Raw genomic sequence first — 23,623 nt, forward strand, 5'->3', positions numbered from 1 at the left:
GTAGCCACTGATAAGTTGCCCATACTCCTGTAATTAACCCTAATTAAGTTCTTTTATACACATCTACACACACCTACACCCCCCCCCCCCACGAGCAAGAAGGAGAAGGTGATTAGTTAGGAAGAGGAAGGGGTTAAGAGAGGGTAGTGGGGACAAATATGATCAAGATATTATGAAAGTCAGTGTTGTGTGTGATCAATATATATTAATAAAAAACTTCAAAAGAATTTACTGAGTGAATAAAACAAAGTATATTTTTACTTAAAAGCAATGCACAACTGTGTTTTGAAGTGGAAGAGATATTAAGCTATGTACTTTAGACTTTTCTGGAAGAAAGAAGAGGGGGTAATGCCTTTTCTTCTTTCATTTTTTTGGTTCTCAAGTTCATAGACTATCTGTCAACAGTAGCATAGCAGAGAGTAACATACTCAGCCCATTTTCTACCTTCAAGCTCCCTCCAGGCAGTGCCTGGGTTCCTGGAGGCCCTGCTCCCAGGGCGAGTAGGTCAGAAACTGGGAAGTGTGTCTTGCAGGCAGAGCACTTCCGGCCCTTTGAAGTTCACCTCTGTTTGAAAAGACTGTGACAGGATACAGTCCACAGTGGGACGCGTGTTGTTTCCGGGAGCCTCCCTTAGTCGGGGAGTGTTTTGTGTGGTGTGGAGTCTGCTCAGAATTCTTCCACACTAGGCCCCTTTCGATAACATGCAGGTATGCATGTGGGGCCTGACGTTGTTCTAGGCCTTCTGTGACTTCCCTTCTCCTTAAACCTCCACCCACTCCAGCTTCTCTCTGTCTCCCCCCCACCCCTCCCCCATTATAGATGAGGTCATTAGGATTTGGAGGCAGGAGTGCGTTTCTGTAACTTTAAAATCTCCGCATTCAATTTGGAACACTCTCTCTTCTAGGAGGCAGTCAGACTTAACTGTTGGAGGACAGTTTGCTTAATTGGGCTCTTGTAGACTACAAAAATGAGCACCTGGAGGAATTCTGCCAATTCGTGAACAGGGCTCAGTGCCTCCACGTTTCTTATTCTAACCTATTTCCCGTTTCTTGTTGCTTTCAAGTCTCTTATGAGCTATGACCCACAGTCTGGGTTTGATTAGCTCCTCAGAGCTTGATTGGATTGTGTGTGCTTTCGAGTGTGAATACCCGACTTGCTGGTTTTGCTTGAGGAAGGGGTGTGATGGGAGGAGAGAGGCCAGGGTGCGTTACTTCCTAAGGCAAGGTGAGGGCGGGACTTTGAAGAAGAGGTCTAATGTCAGCTGTGCTAAACAACCCTGTGGAGAGAAGGATGGCAGAGTGGTGGAGAGGGACCAGGGAGAGTGGGGAGAGGATGCAAACTTGGGAAGACATTAATCGGGGGAGGGACAGGAAGACCCAAGGGGATTTGAGTTTCATCTGTTGCTGCCTTGGTTGCTTTTGTCTGGGTAGGGCCTCCTCAGCCCCAGCCAGTGCAAACCACGCCCCCTCAGTGAGGCGAGCTCCAGAGGGAGAGGTAGCCTCCCTCAGGTCTTGCTCGTGCCCTGGCCTGTGGAGGTGAAATGTCTGGAAAGCAGTCATACCTCCTGGGAGCCAGTTTCAATCCTATGTTCATCTTTGGTGAAAACTCCTTTCAACGGCCTAGTGGGGATTGGCTAGTTCATGACATCCCTCTCCTTCTCCTTCTTTGGGGCTGCAAGAGACTAAACCACAGGGAAGGATAACTTTTGGAAGAGGAGTCTAGCAAACCAGTGAAGTGAGGTATACTTATATCCTAGCACCAGAGTCTCCTTCACAGTAACTACTTAAACTCGATGACACACACAGGAAGTCACCATGGGACCCTGAAGCCACAGCAAAAGCTGGCCTCTTTCAGGAAGCCTCAGGTGGCTCTCACCAGATAACCCAGAGTGCCTGGGAGAGCTCGCTCTTAGCGTATTGATGACCCCTTTGTACCATTGCTAAAACAAACAAACAAAACAAACCGGATATGTGATTAGGAAACCTATGCAAGAGTGTAGAGGCATTATTTATAAAAACAAGAACAACAAAACCTTGGAATTTAACCGAAATATTCATCAACAAAAGAATAAAGTGTGGTAGAGTCAGTAGATAGATACAGTACAGTAAAGTACTGTACAGTTGTGAAAAGGAAAAAGAGGTAAAGAATTAACAGGGAGAATTTTCTCAGTGTTGAGGAAGATGGGAAGCTACAGTTTACGGTTAGCGATACTTACATGAATGTTAATTGAAATGGATGAGAACAGTGAGTAGCAAGCTTTCGAAAGTATTTACCCCTAGGGAAGGTCCAACAATAACTGGGGGAACCAAGAGTGTTGGTGTTGCTCGTATTTTCTTAAGGCCCCAGGTAGGCAGTATGTACTGATTACACGTTAGAAACTTGGCTCTCCATATCTGTACATTTTATCCTATGGAGTCAACCAATTTCGTTTAAAAGTATTAAGGGAAAAAAATAACATACACACCGAACATGTGCAGATCTCCTGGCACTAGACCCTGAGAAGCAAGCACATACCAGCTCACACGACACGGACATTGTATTAGGCATTGTAGATTGGACATGGCTACAGCACACGGGAGGGTGTGCATGGGTTATATGAAAACATTACACCATTTTACGAAAGGTACCCAGCCTTCATTGAACTTGACATCTGCTGGCGGTCCTCAAACCGATACCCCGGGGACGCTTTCGTTATATGCTAAATGTCCCATAAGAAATTTTGCCGGTGAGGCTGGGGCACATGTGGCTCAGTCGCTAGAGTGCCTGCTTAGCATTCATGAAGCCCTGAGTTCTATCCCCAGGACTGCATAAAGTGCTGCTTGCCTGTAATCCCCATGCTGGAGAGTAGAGGCAGGAGGATTGGGGGCTCAAGGGCATCCTATAGTATGATACGTTTGAGCTCGGCATGGGCTACATGAGCCCTTTATCAGAGCAAAAATAAATAGATACACAAAGAGATGGCAAACAAGAAAAGAAAGTTTGACAATTAAATCAGCTACGAGAAAGAACCTTTCTAGATTTAACTGGAGCCAGGCACAGAGGTCAGACACTGGGTGGCCTTGTCAGCCATTTTAAAGTTGGGCGCTCCTATGAGGGCAGACGGGAGCCACTTAAGGCTGTAGACAAGGGATGATTCCATTAGATCAGAATTTAGAAAGGGACTCTTGCAGTGTGGAGGCTGGGTTTGGGGAGAGAGGGTGCCCCAGGAGAGCAGTTAGGAAGGGTCACTGCCTCCCAAACCACAGGACCCCTTGTAGGAACACCGCATAGCTGGGCCACATCCACAGAACCCAACAGTCAATATTAAAGGGGGGGGGGTAGGGGCTGCTGGTGAGAGGGCTCAGGGGGTAAAGTCGCTTTGCTGCCAAACTGGGTGACTTGAATTCAGTCTCCAGAACCCACATGATAGAAGGAGAGACTAGATTCCTGCAAGTTGTTCTCTGACTGCTACAGGTGTTTGGGTGAGTATGCACGACACAATAAATGTAATAAAATATTTAAAAGTTCTTCCATATTTTTATAGTATTCTGTGGTCTCATTTCTTTAAGCCTTTGATCTTAGTGGGATATTTGATTGTTTAGTTTTGAGGTACTATGTATTACAACTAGGATTTTGCTTTTTTTTGTTGTTGTTGTTTGTTTGTTTTTGTTTTTTCAAGACAGGGTTTCTCTGTGTAGCTTTTGGAGACTTTCCTGGAACTCGCTCTGTAGACCAGGCTGGCCTGCGAACTCAGAGAGATCCGCCTGCCTCTGCCTCCCGAGTGCTGGGATTAAAGGCACACCTAGGATTTGCTTATTAGGTAAGCATTCTATCACTGGGCTACCCAGCCCCAGCCCCAGCAGTCAGTATCTTAAAAGCAGCTCCTCCATCAATCCTAGTGTGCAGTCAGGATGGACAACTAAAAACTTAGGTTGATTCTCAGCTTCATTTAATAATGAATTTTTTGTCAATGATTTCTTTTAAGTTTAAGAAGTATTGATTCAAGCCAGGTGTGGTGGTGCTTGCCTTTATCCCAGCACTCGGGAAGTGAAGGCAGGTGGTTCTCTGAGTTCGAGGTTAGCCTGGTCTACAGAGTGAGTTCCAGGACAGCCAGGGCTACATAGTGAGACCCTTTCTCACCTCCCCCCGCCCCATAAAGTGTTGATTTAGAGAGCATTTCGATTACATTGCAGTGTGCTCAGACCTGGTTCCTTCTAGACCCTTCCAAGAGCTGTCTTCCATGTCTCTTAAATTTCTTCCTTGTCAATCTTCGTTTTATTCTTGCTGTCTTCTGTTTGTCTGCCAAACAGGTTTAAGTTTTCTTGACTCTAACTAATACATACCCTGTCCTCCACTGCTGCTAATTTCCCAGACTCCCCTCCCTATTTGTCTCGTTTTATTTATTTAGACAGGGTCTCACTATAGAGCTCGAACTGACCTTGAAACTCATTATGTAGCTTAAGCTGTCTTCGAACTGTGAGTGATCAATCCTTCTGCCTCAGCCTCCTTCTATTTAAAATGTTTACTTCTTTATTGCATGTGTTGGGGGGGGGGCATGACGGCCATGGTGTGTATGTGTAGATCAGAGGACAACTTTCAGGGGTTGGTTCTCTCCTTCCACCACGTGGGTCCTGGGAATTGAACTCAGGTCATCCGGCTTGGCAGCAAGCACCTTTACACACTGAGCCGTTTTCCTGGTACTTCCTCTCTTTTACTTCTTAAAAAAATTTACATTTATTTATTTAGTGTGTGTGTGTGTGTGTGTGTGTGTGTGTGTGTGTGTGTGTGTAGGAGCACATGCATCATACACCCCACCACACACCACTAGTCCATGAAGAGCCAAGTAAACAAAATGTTCTTTAAATGGATGGCCAGTGAAGGGCAGAGTAACTCTCCTTGGAAATTGGGGCGGGGTATGAGAAAAATAAAAGAGAATAAAAAATATAACCTTTCAAACTCTATTAATTCAACTTTTGTGCTCATGAAGTAATCAATAAGATGAATCCAAGAGGCTTGGGATATGTTTAAGTTGGTAGGATGCTTGCCTACCGTGGATGCAGTTCTGAGTTCATAAACTGGGTATGGTAGTACATGACCATAACCCTAGGAAGGTAGTGGTGGGCAGATCATAAATTCAAAGTCATTATCCACTCCATGGCAAGTACAAGCCCCGCTAGGGCCACATGAAACTGTGCCTCTAAATTAAATGACTCAATGGGCTCAGTGGGTGAAGTGTTTGCTAGGCAAGTGTAAAGACCTGAGTTCGAATCCCCAGAAGCTACGTAAAGTTGGGCACAGTCATGGACACCTGTAGGCCCAGTGATTCTTCAGTGAGGTGGGAGCTGGAGACAGGAGGGTCTTTGAAGCTTGTAAGCCAGTTATCTGGGAGTACACAGTGGAGAGACAAATCAACCGGGTCTCATGAAGGTGGGACAGGAAGAGAGATAGCCAAGGTTGTCCTCTGACCGCCACACGCCATGAAAGTACAAACACACATGTACATACAGACCCATCACACACACATTGTACAAATGTGCACAAAGAAATAAAGAATAATTATTAGAATAAAATTTAGACTAATTCGTATTTCCACAGTAATTCATATTGTGTTTATAGCAAAAAGTGTGTGTATGTGTGAGTTGCAGCTTCTTGCAAGTCAATCTGAGTCCTTTTATTCTCTAGGGATATTTTGAAGACCATAGCTCTGGGCCAGATGCTGTCCTTGTGTATATGTGGCACAGCCATCACCAGCCAGTACTTGGCGGAAAAGTACAGAGTGAACACGCCCATGCTTCAGAGCTTCATCAACTACTGCCTGCTGTTCCTGGTCTACACGGTGATTCTGGCATTTCGATCTGGTACGTCAAATGTAGGAACCATCTGTTCCATACATTTTTTGCTTTTCCTTTTTAAATTATTTTTTTGCATGTGTATGTATGTCTACATGTTTGCATGTGATGTGTGTGTGTGTGTGTGTGTGTGTGTGTGTGTATGTGACCTAAACTGACTAGGTTCAGTACTTCTATTTCCAACATTTAAAACCACTACTCTGTTGTTACTCCTTAAGGGAGTCAATGTTGTTTCTATGTGGCAAGATTCATAACTTTGTTTTGTGGTACTATGGATCGAATCTATGGTGTTGTCCCCAGTCCTCTCTTTGCATATTTCAAGATTTATTTATTTATTGCCTGTGTAATATGTAAATTATTGTCTATGTATGCATGGGTATTGGGGTATGCATAGAGGCTAGAAGGCGGCATTGGGCGATCTCTTCCAATACTCTCCTGTTTCTTTGAGGCAGGATCTCTCCCTAAACTTAGAGTTGTGTTTTTTTCCAGCTAGATTGGAAGTCAGCAAGCCCCAGAGATCCTCCTGACTCCACCTACCCTGGAGCTGGGGTTATAGGCATGTGTGCCAGATGCCAGCTTCTTCCATGGGTTCTGAGATCTGAACTCCGCTCATGATTGTACAGCAAGTGCTCTGACCACTGAGCAATCTCTCTAGTCCTTTTTAAATTTTAATTTTGAGGCAGGATCTTGCCAAGTTGTTCTTTTACTTTTTAACCTTCTTGCCACAGCCTCCTTGGGATTATAGCCACCAGACCTGCCTGTTAACATTATTACTATTAATTATTACCACTACTATAGGAAATAGAAGCCATTGTGAGATTAGAGAAACACATTAAGGTACCACAGTTGGCAAGATCCCTAGGGCAAGGTGGGGGTGCGCAGAACTAGCAAACAAGTGATAGCTCTGGACTCTGCTTTCCTGGGCGGCACGTGCCTTCAGGAAGTCAGTGTCATTTACAAGCACATCAGTGTGGTCCCTCAAAGCCATAGCTGTCATGTGCTTTTCTGTCATGTGTTGAGAACACTTGCTCTGAGTTTTCAGAACCTTCTTGGTAACTGGATTTTAGTGGTAGTTATGTTGTGGGAATCTTTCTGGAACAAACACTCCGACACCAGTGAGAGTGGAGGAGAGGAGATGTCCCCAGTGGACGGGAGCCAGGACAACTGAAAGTCTTCATTGCTGGGTCCAGTTTGTGTTCTCATTTTATACTCTAAAACTGCAAGGTGGGCCGGGCAAGCAAGCACGATTTTACAGAAGCGTAAGTGGCAGCCAGCTGGTTGTTAAGGGCAACGACTCAGTGTTTCAGCTATGTCTCCAGGTCATTCTGTTCCAGGTAGCAAGTCAAGTCATGCTTGGCCATAGGCGGTACAACAACGCTTTAAGTGAATCACTAAATAAATAAAAACACCAATATCTAATAATTGGTCTTTAAAAAAAACATATTCTACTTAAGTTAGCTATTGTACTTAATCTTAGCCAAGATGCCAAGAAGCGATAGCTGATTGGCTATGGTATGAATTTCATTTCTGTGACTGAATGTCTAACAAAGGCAACTTAAGGGAGAAAGGGTTTATTCCTCTCACAGTTCGAGGGGACAGCCCATCATGGTGGAGAAGGCATGGAGCCTGGATGTCTGTCTCTTAGGTAATTCTAGCTCTTGTCAGGCTAACAGTATTAACTACCATCATTGTGATTCTCACTACTTTTCATTCTTTTGGTTGCTGTTTTTTGAGACAGGGTCTTAGCTATGCAGGTCTGCCTGGTCTGGAGCTCCCTCATGTAGACCAAGTTGGCTTTGAACTCACACTCCTCTACCTACTGAGTGCTGGGGTTAAAGGCTTTTGCCACCCTGCCCTGCTATTGCTTTGTAGATTATCTTACCACAAAGCCTCCCCAACATATGTGCCAACTCTTTGTCTCTTGTGAATCCAGAGATGAGTAAATCGCAGTTAATTCAAAGCAGAAGAATTGTGCTGTGTGTGGGTGATTAAAAAGCATTTGTTAATGGTGCCACTGAAGCTTTTCCTAAGCTTATTACTGGCTTCAATTTCACTTGAAAGTATGTCTCTTTCTTTTTTTCTTTTTTCTTTTTTCGAGATAGGGTTTCTCTGTGTAGCTTTACAGCCTGTCTTGGAACTCGCTGTGTAGACCAGGCTGGCCTCAAACTCACAGAGATCCGCCTGCCTCTACCTTCCGAGTGCTGAGATCAAAGGTGTGCACCACTACCGCCCGGCTGAAAGTACATCTCTTTCTAAAGAATGACCTTGTTGTGTTTTCTTCAAAGAAAGTCATGCAAGGGGGTTCAATAACCCATTAGTTTGTCAAAACGTGACACTCTTTGAGAATAGTCTGTGGCTTGTCAGAAATGGCTTCAGTCATGCTCATAAACGGATATATTATTTATTATTATTGTTTGAGGCAGGGTCTTAGGTATCCCAGGCTGACTTTTAATTCCCTATTTTAGCCAAGGATGGCCTTGAACTGCTGGTGCTCCCATCTCTACCTTCTGATTACAGCTGTGTACCACCATGATGGGTTCATGTGGTGCTGGGGATGTGTACATGCTAGGTGAGCACTCCACCAGTTGAGCTACATCCCCAGCCCTGACTAGTTTATGTATATTTTCACTTTTCTCCAGCTCTCTTCCTGCCTTCTCCTTGCATGGTTGCACAGACTCTAGCTTCATACTAGACACATCTGATGGTGACGGCACTGACGTCTGCCCTCTGGGTACTTGACGTTAGGACAGGCCACACTTGAAGTATGCAAGAGACCCTTGTTTTGATTTTCTGGTCTACAGATTGGTATGTGTCATGTCATGGGTAATGTATACTCACCCAACTTTCTTTCAACCAGGCAGTGATAACCTTTTAGAGATTTTAAGAAGAAAATGGTGGAAATACACTCTCCTGGGGCTTGCCGATGTGGAAGCCAATTATCTGATTGTCAGAGCATACCAGTACACAACTCTGACCAGTGTCCAGGTAAGAGGGAGTTTGGACGTTTGGGGTCTTATGCTTCCCTAGAGGAGAACACGTGCTCATATATGTTCATCTAATTTTATTGGAAACCCGTGCATTTGAAGAAGCCCTAAACACAGGTGGATGATAGGTGTTTTCCAGTACAGCATATGTTCTGCTGAGTCACGTTTCCTGAAATCACTGACAATGTATACACGTTAATGACTTCCCAGGCTGCTCACACTATAGCAGATTAGAACAGTGCTGAGTAAAATAGGGGTAAATATTTAGCTGGCACTTGCTGTCGTGATGCTGACAGTTCTGTTGTGTGTTTGGCTCAAACCCAGAAGTAGTGTGGTTCTGTACTGCAAAGCTGGAGGTCTGTAAGCCAATCAGGACATAGGAGCCCCTGGCAGAGCCTACTGGACACACTAGGGAGAAGTGGCAATACCAGTGAAGCTCTTATTTCTATTTCTTCATAGATTTAATTTAAAAATGATGTATTATTATTATTAGTGTGTGGGGGTCAGGTGACAGCTCTGGAGTCAGCTCTTCTCACCCTCCTTTACATGGGTTCTGGGGAATTGCCCACCAAGTAACTTCACCCGCTGGGCCATCTCACCAGCCCGTTATTGGGTTTACTCTTGCTGGGTTGAAAGGAAAATGTTCCTTCATAGCAATACTTCTCAACCTTGTAGAGTTGAGAAAGACTGAATCCTGCCGTCTTAGTGTTAGCAAAGGATGGGACACGTCACGTAACTTGCCTTAACAGTCAAATGTTCTATAAATGGAGGTGAAAGTGAGATATACCACTGTCAGATCTAGACTTCAGCGTTCAGTGATTCTGTAACCCTTTTGTTTCTCAAGAAAGGGTCTTGTAATGTAGCCCGGATAGCCTGGTACTCACTGTGTCCTGAACTCATAATTCTCTGTCAGCTGCTTCCCACCAGGTGCTAGGATTACAGGAAGGAGTCACTGTGCCTGGTTTCTATAGCTTTACATTTTTTTAAAGACAAGGTCTTGTGTGTTGCAGGTTGGTCTCTGTTGTAGCTAAGGATGGTCCTGAACTTCTGGTCTTCTTGCCTCTACCTCCCAAGTGCTGTGACTATGGGTATATACTGCTACATTCTTCTTATGCAGCACTAGCTAGGGATTGAACCCAAGGCTTTGTGCATGTTAGGCAAGCATTCTACTCACCAAGCTGCACTCTCCCTGACCCTCCTCTTACAAGTCTTTCTAATTTAAATTTTATTGTATATATTTTGGTGTTTTTAATGTGTGTGTGTGTGTGTGTGTGTGTGTATGAATGTTTTGACTACATGTGTGAGTGTATACCATGTAGATGCCTAGTGCCCTCAGAGACCAGAAGAGGGTGTCAGATGCCCTGGAACTGGAATTACAGACAGTTGTGAGCCTTCACGTGGATACAGAGAAGAACCAAACCTGGGTTCTCTGCAAGAACAAGTACTCTTAACTGCTGAACCACCTCTCCTGCCCCATATGAGTGTTTTGCCTGTGTGTATGTGTTTCTGTACCACATGTGTGTGCCTGGTACTCACAGAGGCCATAAAGGGGTATCAGATCCTCTGTAATTGGAGTTATGGGTTTTTGTGAGTCACAGGAATGCTGGGAATTGAACCCTGGTCCTCTGGAAGATCAACCAGTACTCTTAACCGCTGAGCCATCTCTCCAGCCTTTTCTTATAACTTGTTGAGGTTTCATTTTTCTCACTGTCCTAACATAAGTAGGTTCTTTAGATCTCCAAAATCTAGGAACTATCAAGAACCTGAGGCAAAATAGAGCTTATTTTACCTTGAAAAGGCAAGGCTTGGTGAAAATTAGTGTTTTCCCATGTGATCATAGATGAAATGATTTCACCTCTAATCTGGTCAAAGTCATTTGTATATGCAAGTTCCTCCTATACTAGGGTCTTATTAGTACTCTGTTCACTGGGACAATATGATGATTTTTAAAGCTTACATTAAATGAGACTTTTGGAACGGGAAGCATCAAAGGAAAGGACCTCCACCCCAAGAAAACATTCAGAAAAGACGTCCCTGTAGACCCATGGCCCAAGGTGACAGGTGTCAGATAAGAAGCGATGGCCTTTCAGAGTGGGACCTGAGATCACAGAGATCACAGGATCTGGTCCCAGCATTTTGTACTTGGCTCAGGGACTGGCTGGCTGGAGATCACTCAGTGACAGGGTTGAGGCTGAAGCCTCTGTGTTCTTCCATGACATAAGCAGCTCCGTCATAGTCATGCCCCACCAAGGATTCTAAGAGATAGATTAAATTTAGGTTTGATGTGAAGATGTACTTTTTGGGTGGGAAGTCTTCTGTGATAACTTTTAGAGTGGAATTTTCTTACCTTTTTTTTTTTTTAAATAAGAAATACAGCTTAGACCGTGTTAAGCCATTATGGTTGGATTCCCCTGACGTCTTCCATGACATTGCTTAGTGATTTGTTGTTCAGGCAGGCTCCCAAAAGGATGACCAGGGCCCATCACTGGAGGTATGCAGGCCTCCAGTGCCTCAAATTGCCATGGAAACAAACAACAAACTGCTTTAGACAGGATCCCACAGACTACTTGGGGCTTAAGGCTCGGTCTTGCCCACAATTTAAATGAGGAGAGAACCAGGGACAAACTTAAAAGCCCAGAGAGTGAGCAATGAATATAGTTTCAGGGATATAACCAGTGTACGGCATACATTTACACTTTATTCCTGGACATGCTTTAATATATCAAGAGCTATCCTTCAGGGCTTGGAGAGATGGCTGAGTGGGTAAGAACGCTTGCTACCCTTGCAACCAGCTGGAGTTGTTTCCAGGATGTATATTAGGTGGCTCACAATCACCTGCAACTCGACTCCAGGAGACTCAACACCCTCTTCTGGTCTGCACATCACCGTATCCCCCACACAAATTAAAAAACAATTTTCAGTATATTTTACCTTTGAATTCACACACACACACACACACACACACACACACACACACACACACACACGCAAAGTCAAATTAAGAACCGAATAAGTGAATTCTCTATTCTTGTCATTGATTTTGGATTTGCTACAGTTTGAGTGCTCTCTGTCCCCATTTGATCAGATGGGCAGTATGAGGGGTATAGCAAGTATCTTATGGACCCAAATGATAGAGGAACATATGCTAAAGATGAACAGGACTCCACGCTGGGAGCAAGCATGTATCTCACATGGTAGAACTGAACTCTATTGTCAGAGAGATGGTGTCTGTTTGGTCCCTCATAGTAGCCTGTACTTGGTAGCACTTTGGTCAATTACAATTAAATATTGGACTTTGTGATTTCTATTTCATGTCTGTCCAGTTTAGTGTATGTTCCTCAGGATGGGACTTACATCTGTCTTGTTCAGTTCTGTATTCCCAGCTCCTCTTATGGTGTACACACATGAACACACAGACAGACAGACAGACAGACAGACACACAAACACACACACACACACACACACACACACACACACACACACACACACACACCCCTGTGCTTGCCAGGCAAGTACTCTGTTACTGGGCTGATACCCAAAGCCTCTTACAGAGTCTTGGACACTGGACATGCTTAGTAAATGCCTGTTGACTGTGTAAATGGATGTACTGGAAGGAGACTCTGTCTTGTGAGTTTAAGGATAAACACAGAGGAAAATGCAGAGGCTCCTGGACAAAATGAATAGACAGCCCTTGAGTCTCTCTGTTTTGAGACAGGTCTCATGTATCCCAGGCTGGTCTAGAATTCACTGTATAACCAACAATAACCTTAAACTCCTAATCCTCCTGCCTCTACCTCCAAAGTACTGGTTTTAGATGGTACTAGAGCTCAAAATGGGGGCTTTGTACCTGCCAGGCAAGCACCCTACCAATTGAGCTGCAGCCCAGCCTGACTTTGAACTGTATCATTTGGGACAACTAATCTCTCTTTAGCCATTGGGGTTTTGTGTGTGTATCTAAAACAGGTTTGCAATTCCAGTCTGAGAGTTACTGAGAGGATCGAATGAGTTAGCTCAGGTAAAGCGCTTGCAATGCAGGGCCGACCATAGTCAGTGTCCCAGGAGTACTTCCTCCCGTGACTACTCGATTACAAGCTGCTGAGATGTTTGAACCTGCTTGCTTTCCTTCCCCGCAGCTCTTGGATTGCTTTGGGATTCCTGTGCTGATGGCTCTCTCCTGGTTCATTCTCCGGGCAAGATACAAAGTGATCCACTTCATTGCCGTGTTTGTCTGTCTGCTGGGTGTAGGGACCATGGTTGGTGCAGATATATTAGCAGGGAGAGAAGATAATTCAGGTGAGACTGTGCCGCTGGCTGGCTCAGCCACGGAGGTGTGTTTTCGGGTCAGTCTGGTGAAGTCACGCTGACAGAAAGTGGGTGATGGGGGAACTCTGGAAGGTGAGCAGGAGTCCGTGCTGTGAGCGGCACGGACCCGTTTGCTGGGCTGGCTCCTCATCAGCGCTTGCTGGGCTGGCTCCTCAGTGGGATGTGTTGGCATGCTTCCCCAGGCACTCTGCACTCCCTGTAGCACATTGCTCACTTGCTGCTGAATATTTGGTTTGGATTTCTTCCTTTTAACTGCATTTCCCCATTTATGCATGTTTAAAACTTTATTTCAAGTATACTTGGAGAAATCATCTTTTGCTTCAAACATTTTGAAGCAAATGGTTAGTTACTCCAAAACCTTATAGTCTCTCCCTTTTTATGTCATTCTTTCTCTGTTTCCTTTTCTTCCTCCTTTTTTGTTTCTTCTCTAACTCTTTCCTTCCCTTCCTCCTTCCTTCTTTCCCATCCTTCCCCACCCCCCACCTTCTCTCCCTCTCTCTTTCCCTTCTGCCCTTGAACTCAGGATCCTTCTTCAGCCCCCAGTTGCTGAGGGACAGCATACCTGTCACCACACTCAGCAATGCTTCATTTTTTATAAAAAAAGGGACAAAAGGGGGACTTGGCTGGAAACCTTTTTAATGCCTGTTGATCTGAATGCTTTGGTGTATTTCAACAGACAACATGGCTGCCCAACCAGGTCTGAAGTTATCCAGTCTCCATGGTAGTAATTTCAGGGTCTCCTTGACTCAGGAGAAAGTCACTTCCCTTACCGAGCATTCTTTCCTAGAGTTCTAAACAAACTCCTTCAATACAGTCCATCAGTCTGCCATGTTTTTAAATGGCTTTCTTTCATGATGGTATACACTACCATCCTCCAGTCTGTTGGTCTCCCAGGGCGTCAGAATGTGAAAATCATAGCCGTGTTGTGCCAGACAGCAAGGACAAGAGCCTTCAAACTTACAGAAACTAGGATTAAATAAAGTTTTATTCAAATGAACAGAGTTTGGTAACTCCTGGCTTACCTGTTGACAAAACATTTCTTTTTGTGTCTCACTGCTCTGTAGGGAGTGATGTTCTGATTGGTGACATCTTGGTCCTGCTTGGGGCTTCCCTGTATGCTGTGTCTAATGTGTGTGAAGAGTACATCGTGAAGAAGCTGAGCAGACAGGAGTTTTTAGGAATGGTGGGCCTATTTGGAACAATTATCAGCGGCATACAGCTGTAAGAATCTAAAATTTTTCATAAAAACAAAATGAACAAATAAGGGAGTAGGGGGCAGGGTGGGGAGATGAATTATGACAAAGTATAATGACATGTATATGAAATATATCAAAACCAAGGGCCAGCAAAATGCCTCAGTAGGTAAGGATGCTTGCTGCCAAGCCTGATGACCTGAGTTCAATTCCTGGGACACACATGGTAGAGAGAAGAAACCCCTGCAAGGTGTCCTCTCACATCCACTGCACACACACACACACACACACACACACACACACACGAAATAAAATATAATAAAAAATAAAATGGCAAAATGAAACCCATTACTTAACATGCAAACTTAAATTTTTTAAAATTGGAAAGTAGGGGGTAGAGATATGGTTCAGCAGTTAAGAGCTTTTGCCTCTTTGCCAGAGGACCCCAGAGGATCATTTCTCAGCACCCACATCATGGCTCATAAACATTGTAACTCCAGTTCCAGGGGACCTGACTCCCTCTTCTGACCTCCAAGGGTACCAGCAAACACATGGCATACAGACATACATGTAGGCTAAACACTCATACACATATAATAAAATAAATCTAAAATGATTTTTAATGAGAAAATATTTGATAGCTGATCACTTTCTCTAACTACTAATATATGTTTAACCAAAAATCACATTTGAAATAACTAACTTGATAAAAATCTAATAGAGGATTCTATTCTTTTTTTTATTATTCAATTTGTTTGGTTTTTGAGAAAAGATCTTACACTGTAGCTCAGGCTAGTCACTATGTTGTCCAGGTTCATGGCAATCCTTCTGCCTCAGCCTCCTGAGTTCTGGGATTACAAGTACAAGCCACATGCCTGTCTAGGTATTTTTATATTCTAAGGAAAAAAAATAGGCTGGGTGGTGGTGGCGCATGCCTTTAATCCCAGCACTCAGGAAGCAGAGCCAGGATGATCTCTGTGAATTCAAGGCCAACCTGGTCTACAGAGTGAGATCCAGGACAGGCACCAAAACTACACAGAGAAACCCTGTATTGAAAAACCGGAAAAAAAGAAAAGAAAAGAAAAAAGAAAACTCAATATAACCCTTTACCTTAGCTGAATTGCAGCAGCTAAACTATCTATAAAATAAGAAAAATTAACATGAATCTTTACATAGCCTCTTGTTTTGATCTTAGATTGATTGTGGAATATAAGGACATTGCCAGGATTCACTGGGACTGGAAAATTGGTATGTAATTAAATGATGACTTTAAAAATCAGTATTCTGATCTTTAGCTGACAAAAATGCACACCAAGAAATGAACACTTCATTTTAATCATATTTTCATAACTTTGGGAACTCACACCAGTGATGGCTTGCTCTGAGAGTTAGTAGATAAGCCTCTAGAATTCATTCTTAGTCTTTGTAAGAAATAGCTTTTCTTTCCTAGGAATTCTGAATAGAACCAAGACTGACCTTCGTCACTCTAGCTATCAAACAAATGAATCTACATCTCAAGTCCTTGAACTTGTAAAGTTTATCATGGGCTTCGTGTAATTTGTGGAGCTTTAACCTCAAGTGATGGATGGATGTAACCATCTGCTGCCTTCTGTTGCTCCACAGATATTGCTTCTGTTGCTTTTGATATTTGTGGGAATAAAGCAGAAGGTTTAAGATAGTTAGGGAAGATATGAGCCTTAATGATGAACAGGAAGTAGTTAAATAATACATAAATGTTGCTGAAGATTGTATGCCATGCTTAGCTAATTCAGGGAAATTAAATATCTTAGATGTTCCAAAAGTGCATGCATGTGTGTGAGTGAGTGTGTGTGTGTGTGTATGTATATATGTGTGTGACTGTGTGTGTGAGTGTGTGTGTGTGTGTATGTGTGTGTGTGTTGAGCATAGGATGTGGTTTAAAATTGCTTACAAAACAGACATATTGCTACTGCAGCCATCTGCATGGTCAGTACTGTCCTAAAGTGGAGAATAATATTGTTCTATCTTGAAACATGTAATTCAATGGGCTAAATAAAATATAGTGGCTCTAATGTCTACCTTTGATGTCCTAAAAATACTTTATTGTGACTCCAATCATACATACCACATCTGACAAACCAACCAAATATAAACAAACAAGGCCAGCGAAGGATTTCTTTTTTTGACACGTGATATTGACCTGGCTTTTGTTGAACTTTTATATTACAGTCTTCTTTTTGTCTTGGGAGGGTGGGTGATGCAGGGTGATATGGGCTATTGACTCGGTCACACCAGAAGGAAGATTTTATGGCCTTGATCATCTGACTCCCTGTTGGATCTTCACAACTTGTTAGTTTATGGCTACTATTTTTCAGGAAGCTTTTTTTTTTTTTTTTTTTTTTTTTTGGTTTTTCGAGACAGGGTTTCTCTGTGTAGCTTTGCACCTCTCCTGGAACTCACTTGGTAGCCCAGGCTGGCCTCGAACTCACAGAGATTCGCCTGGCTCTGCCTCCCGAGTGCTGGGATTAAAGGCGTGCGCTGCCACCACCGCCCGGCTAAAGCTTTGTAGTCTTTATAGAATGCTGACCGTTAAAGAGAAGTGTTGTAGGGAGTTTAACAAGGGAGCAGGAAGTTTTGTGGAACATCCAGACCCCAAGCGCGTTGCCTTCTGCTGTCTCTTCATAACTTGAGCTCTTCCATTTCTTCACAGCCCTGCTGTTTGTGGCGTTTGCCCTCTGCATGTTTTGCTTGTACAGCTTCATGCCGTTGGTGATTAAGGTCACCAGTGCCACTTCTGTCAACCTGGGCATCCTGACCGCTGACCTCTACAGCCTTTTCTTTGGCCTTTTTCTGTTCGAGTATAAGGTAACAAAATAGATTGTGTTCAAATAAGAACTGGGGATGGGACCCAGGGCTTCATGTATACTGGGCAAGCACTCCCCCAACTGAGATGCACCCCTAGCTCTAGAGCAAGTTCTGGATCTCAAAATAGAACTGTCTTTTCCTCTTAGCAATACTCTTATTGGACATGCTTCATGGTTACTGACTACAGCTTAGAACTTGGTCCAGAGAAGAATTGCCCTTTTAAGGCTTTGCAAAGTGATGAAATAGAGCAGCTTCCATCTTTGATGTAGGGCTGAGAACACTGGCTGTCAGAAATTCTAACACATATTCCAGCTGCCATTGACCTTGAAAAACAATCCAACTTAGGCTGGATCCTCAGAGGGTCTCTGTTCACTGTTTTTGCACAAACAGAAGGTCTGAAGTAGCTGGTGGAAGGGTGTATTATCATGCGTGTGTGATTGGAATGGTTCCATCTTTGGTGGCAGTGTTTTTCTTAGTTTTCTGAGACCAGGTTTCATGTAGCCTGGGCTAGCCTCAAACTCACTGTGTAGAAGAGGATGACCTTGAACTCAGGATCCTCTTGCCTCCATATTCTGTGTGGTAGGATTCCAGACATGTGCTACCACACCTGGCTCCCTTCCAGATATTCAAACAGGAATGCTTGGGGCTGATTTATTCTCTTCCAGGGAACTAGCAGCCACGAATTCGCAATGCTTGTCTGAATTACTGATAACTAAAGCTCACTGGGTTCTCAGAAACGTGTGTGAATCAAGTGTAAACCTTTTACCCTGCATAGTGACGTGGGACAGGAGGCAACTGTTGTCTTTGAATACTTGCTGGTGAAGGAATGCCTCAGTTAACACTGGCGAAGTCTTTATAGATTATTGATAGCATCCCATAAAAAGGTTAAAGTGAATCAGAGAAGTAGTTTCTATGGTAGGCCCAGTTTTGTTTTGGTTTTTACTTTTTGAGATTATAATTACAACATTTCTCTCTCCCCTTTCCTCCCCTCAAGCCCTCCCTATCCTCTTCCCGCTCTCCCTCAAATCCATGGTCTCTTCTTCTATTAATTGTTACTGTATGCATATATGTATATATGTATATTCCTATGAGAATTGTTAAGGGCAGCCGCATTTCTCCTAAGGGAGGGCGTTGCTCTCTGGTGCTGAGGCTGCATGTGGCCCTCTAGGGGACGAGGATGCTCTTTAAGGAGACTCCAACCTAGGGGAGTCATTGTCTGTGACCTCCCTCACCTGTTTGGTTTTTTTCTTCTATATTTAAAAGACATGATTACGACCAGACAGTACCTTTAATCCCAGCACTTGGGAGGCAGAGCCAGGCAGATCTCTGTGAGTTTGAGGCCAACCTGGTCTACAGAGCAAGATCCAGGACAGGCACCAAAACAATACAGAGAAACCCTGTCTCGAAAAAACAAAACAACAACAAAAACACATGGTTACATTTCATTTATTTATTGTGTGTGCACACACATGTGACACAGCATACCTGAAGATATCATGTGTGTGCACACATGTGACACGGCATACCTGAAGATGCAGGAAATAACTTTTGGGAGTCAGTTCTCTGTCTCCATCATGTGGGTCTCGGGGGTTGAACTCAGTTGTTAGGACCTGGGGTTGCAGGTACCCTGCTGAGCTTCTCCCTGGCCCCACTTTTCCTATTTTTTTTAACCAACCATATTATCGTTAGTAATTTAGCTTTTTATTTCCTGCTCTAAGCAAAATAATGTCCAGATGGAGATAAAGATAAAAGAATAAAACCTTCCAGTTCAAGGTACACTTGTCACAACCTATTATATTTTGAATCATAACAAATATTTTATTTCGTAAACCCTGAATATTTCAGCCTAAGATATCAAATACTTTCTGGTCAGTCGCTCCTAATACTAACATGAAGAAGTGTTTTTATGTGTCCTGTTGTTGGGCATATGACCGCAAACACGGGAGAACGCCATCGCATGACCACCATGTCTCTGCATGTCTAGCAGCTCTCACTGTGATATCAGACTTTATTGTTTTTGGTCAAAGGCCATTTGAAGACTCAGAGAGCAAAGGGCAGTTTGAGATGCAGTTTGTGTGGGTGTGCATGTACGTATGCATGTGTGGAGGCCAGAAGAGGACACACGCTCTGTGCTTCATTTCCGTGAGACAGGGTCTGTCACAGAACATGGGGCCCCTGGCATCTCCACTGTCCCCACAGTGCTGGTGGCAGACTTATGGGTCACACCTACATTTTTTTTGGGTGCTGGGAATCTGAACTTAAGCCCCATGTTTTGCACAGCCAGCTCTCTTACCCCTGAACCATACCCCATCCCCTGGGTGTAGTCTCTGAAGACAGACTCTTGCAAGCCACCAGTTTAAAAACTTACAGTCCCTGAAATAACCTTGGCTCATATTTTTTTCCAAGCAAACATTTTAAAAAGAGGCTTAAGTTCTCTTTTTAAAACTTACTCTATTTCAGCACTCAAACACCCGGCATCTCTGGTACTGATCCTGATTGAATATACCTGCTGAATAGAATAGTCTCTAGAAACCTCCTGTGCAGACCCTGACAGAAACGATTGAATTAAAAGTGGGGAAAGGCTTCAGGAGACCTACACCCTTCACTCAGTATCTCTGTTTCAAAGAAGCAACACAAGAGTTAGAAGTGACATTCTCAGGACACTGGAAACATCACTAAACAGGACCCATGTTGAACAAACTATATAGGCTTTCCCACTGGTCACATGAATACTTCCTAGAAATCAGAAATAACTTCCATAACTCGGATTTTAAAAGTTTACTAATCTGGGTGCAATAGCACTGGCCTTAGCATATAGTCTCAGCTACTTGGGAGACTGAGACAGGAGGATTCTCTGAGTCCAAGAAGTCCAGACCAGCCTGAGTAGCATAGTGAGATTCAATCTCAAAGGGAAAAAAAAAAGTTAAGGGCACATTAAATAGCTTTAACTTCCTCTAATGGTCTCTGAGTCATCACCCCTACAAACAGTAGACATCACTGATGTGTTGGGCAGCATGCTAAATACTAGAAGCAAGACTTAAAAGCTCACAGTAGGAAAGTGAGCCAGCTGTCCAGCTTGACATTGTCATTGGCTTTTGCTGTTCTTTTGTTTCATTTTTTAATTTATTTTGTGCATGTGTGTACGTTTGTGTGTCTATCCCTTTGTGTACCTGCCAGATGTGTGGGTTCCTGAAGAGGCCGGGAGAGGATGCTGGAGCCCTTGGAGCTGGAGTTACACGTGGTTGTAAGATGTCTGACATGGTGTTGGGAATCGCATTCTGGTCTTCTGAAAGAGCAGCGAGTGCTCTTAACCACTGAGCCTCTCGAGTCCATGTTTTATTTACTTATTTAATTTTGATACAGGGTGTCTTTCTATGTCTTTCAAGTCCAGGATGGTCTTGAAATCTCAAGTCCCCTGCCTTTACCTCCCAAGAACTGGGCTTACAGGTGTGTGCTGCCATGCCAGGGTGTCCCTGGGTTTATGTCATCACCCAATCTAGGGACGGCTGCCTTGTCTCAGGGAGGCGGATCCAGTCCTTAGGAGGGTTAAGATTAAGTCTGGTGTGATGTTTCATGACTATAATTCTGGCACTTAGTGAGTTCACGGACAGACAGCTTAAACTATATGAAAACTTGTCTCAAAACAACAACAACAACAATAACACCCCCAAACCAAACCCAAACAATGTCTTATTGTGCTGGGCCTATCCTTGTAGATTGTGGGCGGCTGAAACTGAGAGAAAGATCACAGATAAGTGGGGGTAACTGCATTGATTTAAACTTGAACTTCAGAAAAAATTCTCACTGTTTCCAAGAAGACCAAGTACACAAATTATTCAGTGTAACCGACTTTAACTTTTGGGGTGTGTCAGGATGCCACTTGTGGGGTACATGCCAGTGGACTGGCGTTCCCTCCTCTGGCATTCTGCCTTGGGTGGTCATTTTCAGTCTTAAAAAGAACAGGTGAGAGGGGATGGAGTGATGATTCTGTGGTTAAGAGTGTTGGCCGCTCTTCCAGAGGCCCCAGACTTACTTCCCAGCACCCATGGTATCTCACAACTGGCTGTACCTCCATTCCCAGGGGATTCGATGCCCTCTTCTGGCCTATGCAGGCCCTGCACAAATGTACACAGACATACATACAGGCAAAACATCCATACACATAAAATAAAAATGAAGGAAAAAGAAAGACCAGGTTAGGGACCAAAAACTCCCTCCATCCTTGTGGTGGCCCTGTCGGCACGGACTCCTTCCGTATTGGTCTTTCTGGAGAGGGGAAGCAGATGCCTCCTTGGGAACCATTCCCCATACTGTCCTTGTCCTGGTCACCCCACTGGACTTCAGACTTTGCTAAGAAATGATGTCCTGACTCTCTTTAGCTCTGGAAATCTGAATTTACTCAGATGAAATTCACTGGAATAGTGTAGGCTGAGACGGTCCTGAGCAGATGGTCCTGTGTTGGCTAACAGTACCATAAGCTGAGCTTTCTCGTGGTGTGCGTGCTGGCCAAGAAACTATTCCATTTTGTGAGAGTGCTTTTTTGATGGGATCCAATATGTGAATTACTGTGGAGAAAGGTAAAGAGGTTCCCCCCAAAGACCCAAGGATCTGGTCAGGGATGTAGCTCAGTTGGTAGTGTATTGGCCTAGCATGTATGAAGCTTTAGATTGGATGCCCAGCACTGTATAAACTAGATGTGGTGTCCCAAAGCACTTGGGCCATGGAAGGAAGGGGGAATCAGACATTCATGGTCAGCCTTGGCCACCCAGTGAGTTGAGATCTGCCTGGGCTGCATGAGACCCTGTCACAAACAAACAAACAAAAAAGATCTAAGGCCCCAGCTAACAGTCAAGGCAGGTGCTGTGTCTGAGCCTCGTATTCACCAGTATGGGGGGCGGGGGGGGGGGCTGGGGGTGTTGGCACCTCCTTTGACAACTTCTAGAAAGAGATCGTGAAGGTGAATCTCAAAGAACAGTTGGCAGGAGGCCGTGGCACCAGGCTGTGTGAGGGAACGTAACTGTCTGTTTTCTGCTCCCAGTTTTCAGGGCTCTACATCCTGTCATTCACGGTCATCATGGTAGGCTTCATCTTGTACTGCTCCACCCCGACACGCACGGCAGAGCCAGCAGAAAGCAGCGTGCCCCCTGTCACCAGCATCGGGATCGACAACTTGGGACTGAAGCTGGAGGAGAGCGGTCTCTCAGAGAACCACTCTGCAGTCTTGTAGTTGGGCAAGCCACAGATTACCATGTGGCACCAGGAGAGAGCGAGCAGAGCCTGCCACTGCCAAGGACGTATCTGAGGAGACATCAGCCCCAGAGTGAACACCCTCTGCATCGGATTGCACCCACGGTTAGATTTTAGAAAGGAACACTGAGCAACGGTTCCAAACTAGAAATACAAAAACAGAGCAGAGCCCAAGGGTAGTGTTTGTGTGCATTGAGTGCCAGTACCTGTCAGTGTCAGAGAGACATGTGCAGGCCCCTTGCTGGGGTCAGGGACACATGTAGGAAGGGAAGGAGGGATGGGGGACCTAGCCTCAGGGCTGTTCAGGTAGTTAGGAGTTGAGACAGTCTGGGATGGTTGTGCAATAAGATTCCTCTGTTGGGGGTTGGGGATTTAGCTCAGTGGTAGAGCACTTGTCTAGCAAGCGCAAGGCCCTGGGTTTGGTCCTCAGCTCTGGAAAAAAAAAAAAAAAATTTCTTTGTTGGAAGCTTCAGGTTTTTGTTCTTCAGGGACAGTCACTGTCCATGGAATTTAGACACCCACAACGCCTGGTCCCTGATGGCATGTGGTGGGAAAAATGGGTGGGGCAGCATTTGAGACCTCCCAAGATAAAAGGGGACTACTTTGAAAGCAGCTAATGAGTGCAAGAATCCAGGAATCCTCCCCCAATTGTGTTTTTTTTTTCTCTTTTATAACAAATTGCCCTCCTCTATCACCTCCTGCTCCCTTGTTCCGAGTCCAAAGCAAATGGCTCTCAAAGCCTTTTACACTGGGCATCCCTTACATTCAGCCCCACACCATATTCTGAGAGTTCTCCAAGTAAGTCCACTCATGTCACCCTTTAGAAATGTCTCAGATGCCCAGGAATAATTCCCATTGACTTCATCTCACTAAGCCACAGTTGAGAAAATTAACCTGTTGCAAGTTCTCACAGCAAGATGAGGATTTGGTTACACTGTCCCTGGTTGAAAAATTTTTATCATTATGACAAAAATACAATGTTAATGATTTTCCAGAAAGAATGTGTGCTGGAGTCCTGGAATCGCCACTGTAGGAGGACAGGTTCCTGCTTCCCACAGGTTTACAGTGCTCTGAGGTTTCTGACAGTTCCTCAGTACAGTGTCACCATGTAGCCTCAGCATAATGTCAGCCACCAGAATGCCACCTTCAGAAAACTATGTACATTTTTTTGTATAAGTATAATAAAGAAATTTGGGGTAAATG

At 44.2% G+C, this 23,623-nt stretch overlaps 1 protein-coding gene across 2 annotated transcripts in view; it reads left to right on the forward strand.

Moving 5' to 3' along the window:
• Slc35f2 (solute carrier family 35 member F2) overlaps positions 1 to 22,866 on the forward strand; it is a 48,068-nt gene extending 25,202 nt beyond the window's left edge. For both annotated transcript variants that reach the window (XM_059267900.1, XM_059267899.1), the window contains exons 2-8: positions 5,662 to 5,837; positions 8,686 to 8,813; positions 12,947 to 13,106; positions 14,201 to 14,357; positions 15,525 to 15,577; positions 17,019 to 17,173; positions 22,212 to 22,866. In XM_059267900.1, coding sequence (XP_059123883.1) covers positions 5,662 to 5,837; positions 8,686 to 8,813; positions 12,947 to 13,106; positions 14,201 to 14,357; positions 15,525 to 15,577; positions 17,019 to 17,173; positions 22,212 to 22,400 — 1,018 coding nt within the window. In that variant the 3' untranslated portion in view covers positions 22,401 to 22,866. The remainder of the gene's footprint in view (positions 1 to 5,661; positions 5,838 to 8,685; positions 8,814 to 12,946; positions 13,107 to 14,200; positions 14,358 to 15,524; positions 15,578 to 17,018; positions 17,174 to 22,211) is intronic.
• Positions 22,867 to 23,623: the final 757 nt, after the last annotated feature.

The sequence above is a fragment of the Peromyscus eremicus genome, chromosome 7 (genome assembly GCF_949786415.1).
Source record: "Peromyscus eremicus chromosome 7, PerEre_H2_v1, whole genome shotgun sequence".
NCBI lineage: Eukaryota > Metazoa > Chordata > Mammalia > Rodentia > Cricetidae > Peromyscus > Peromyscus eremicus.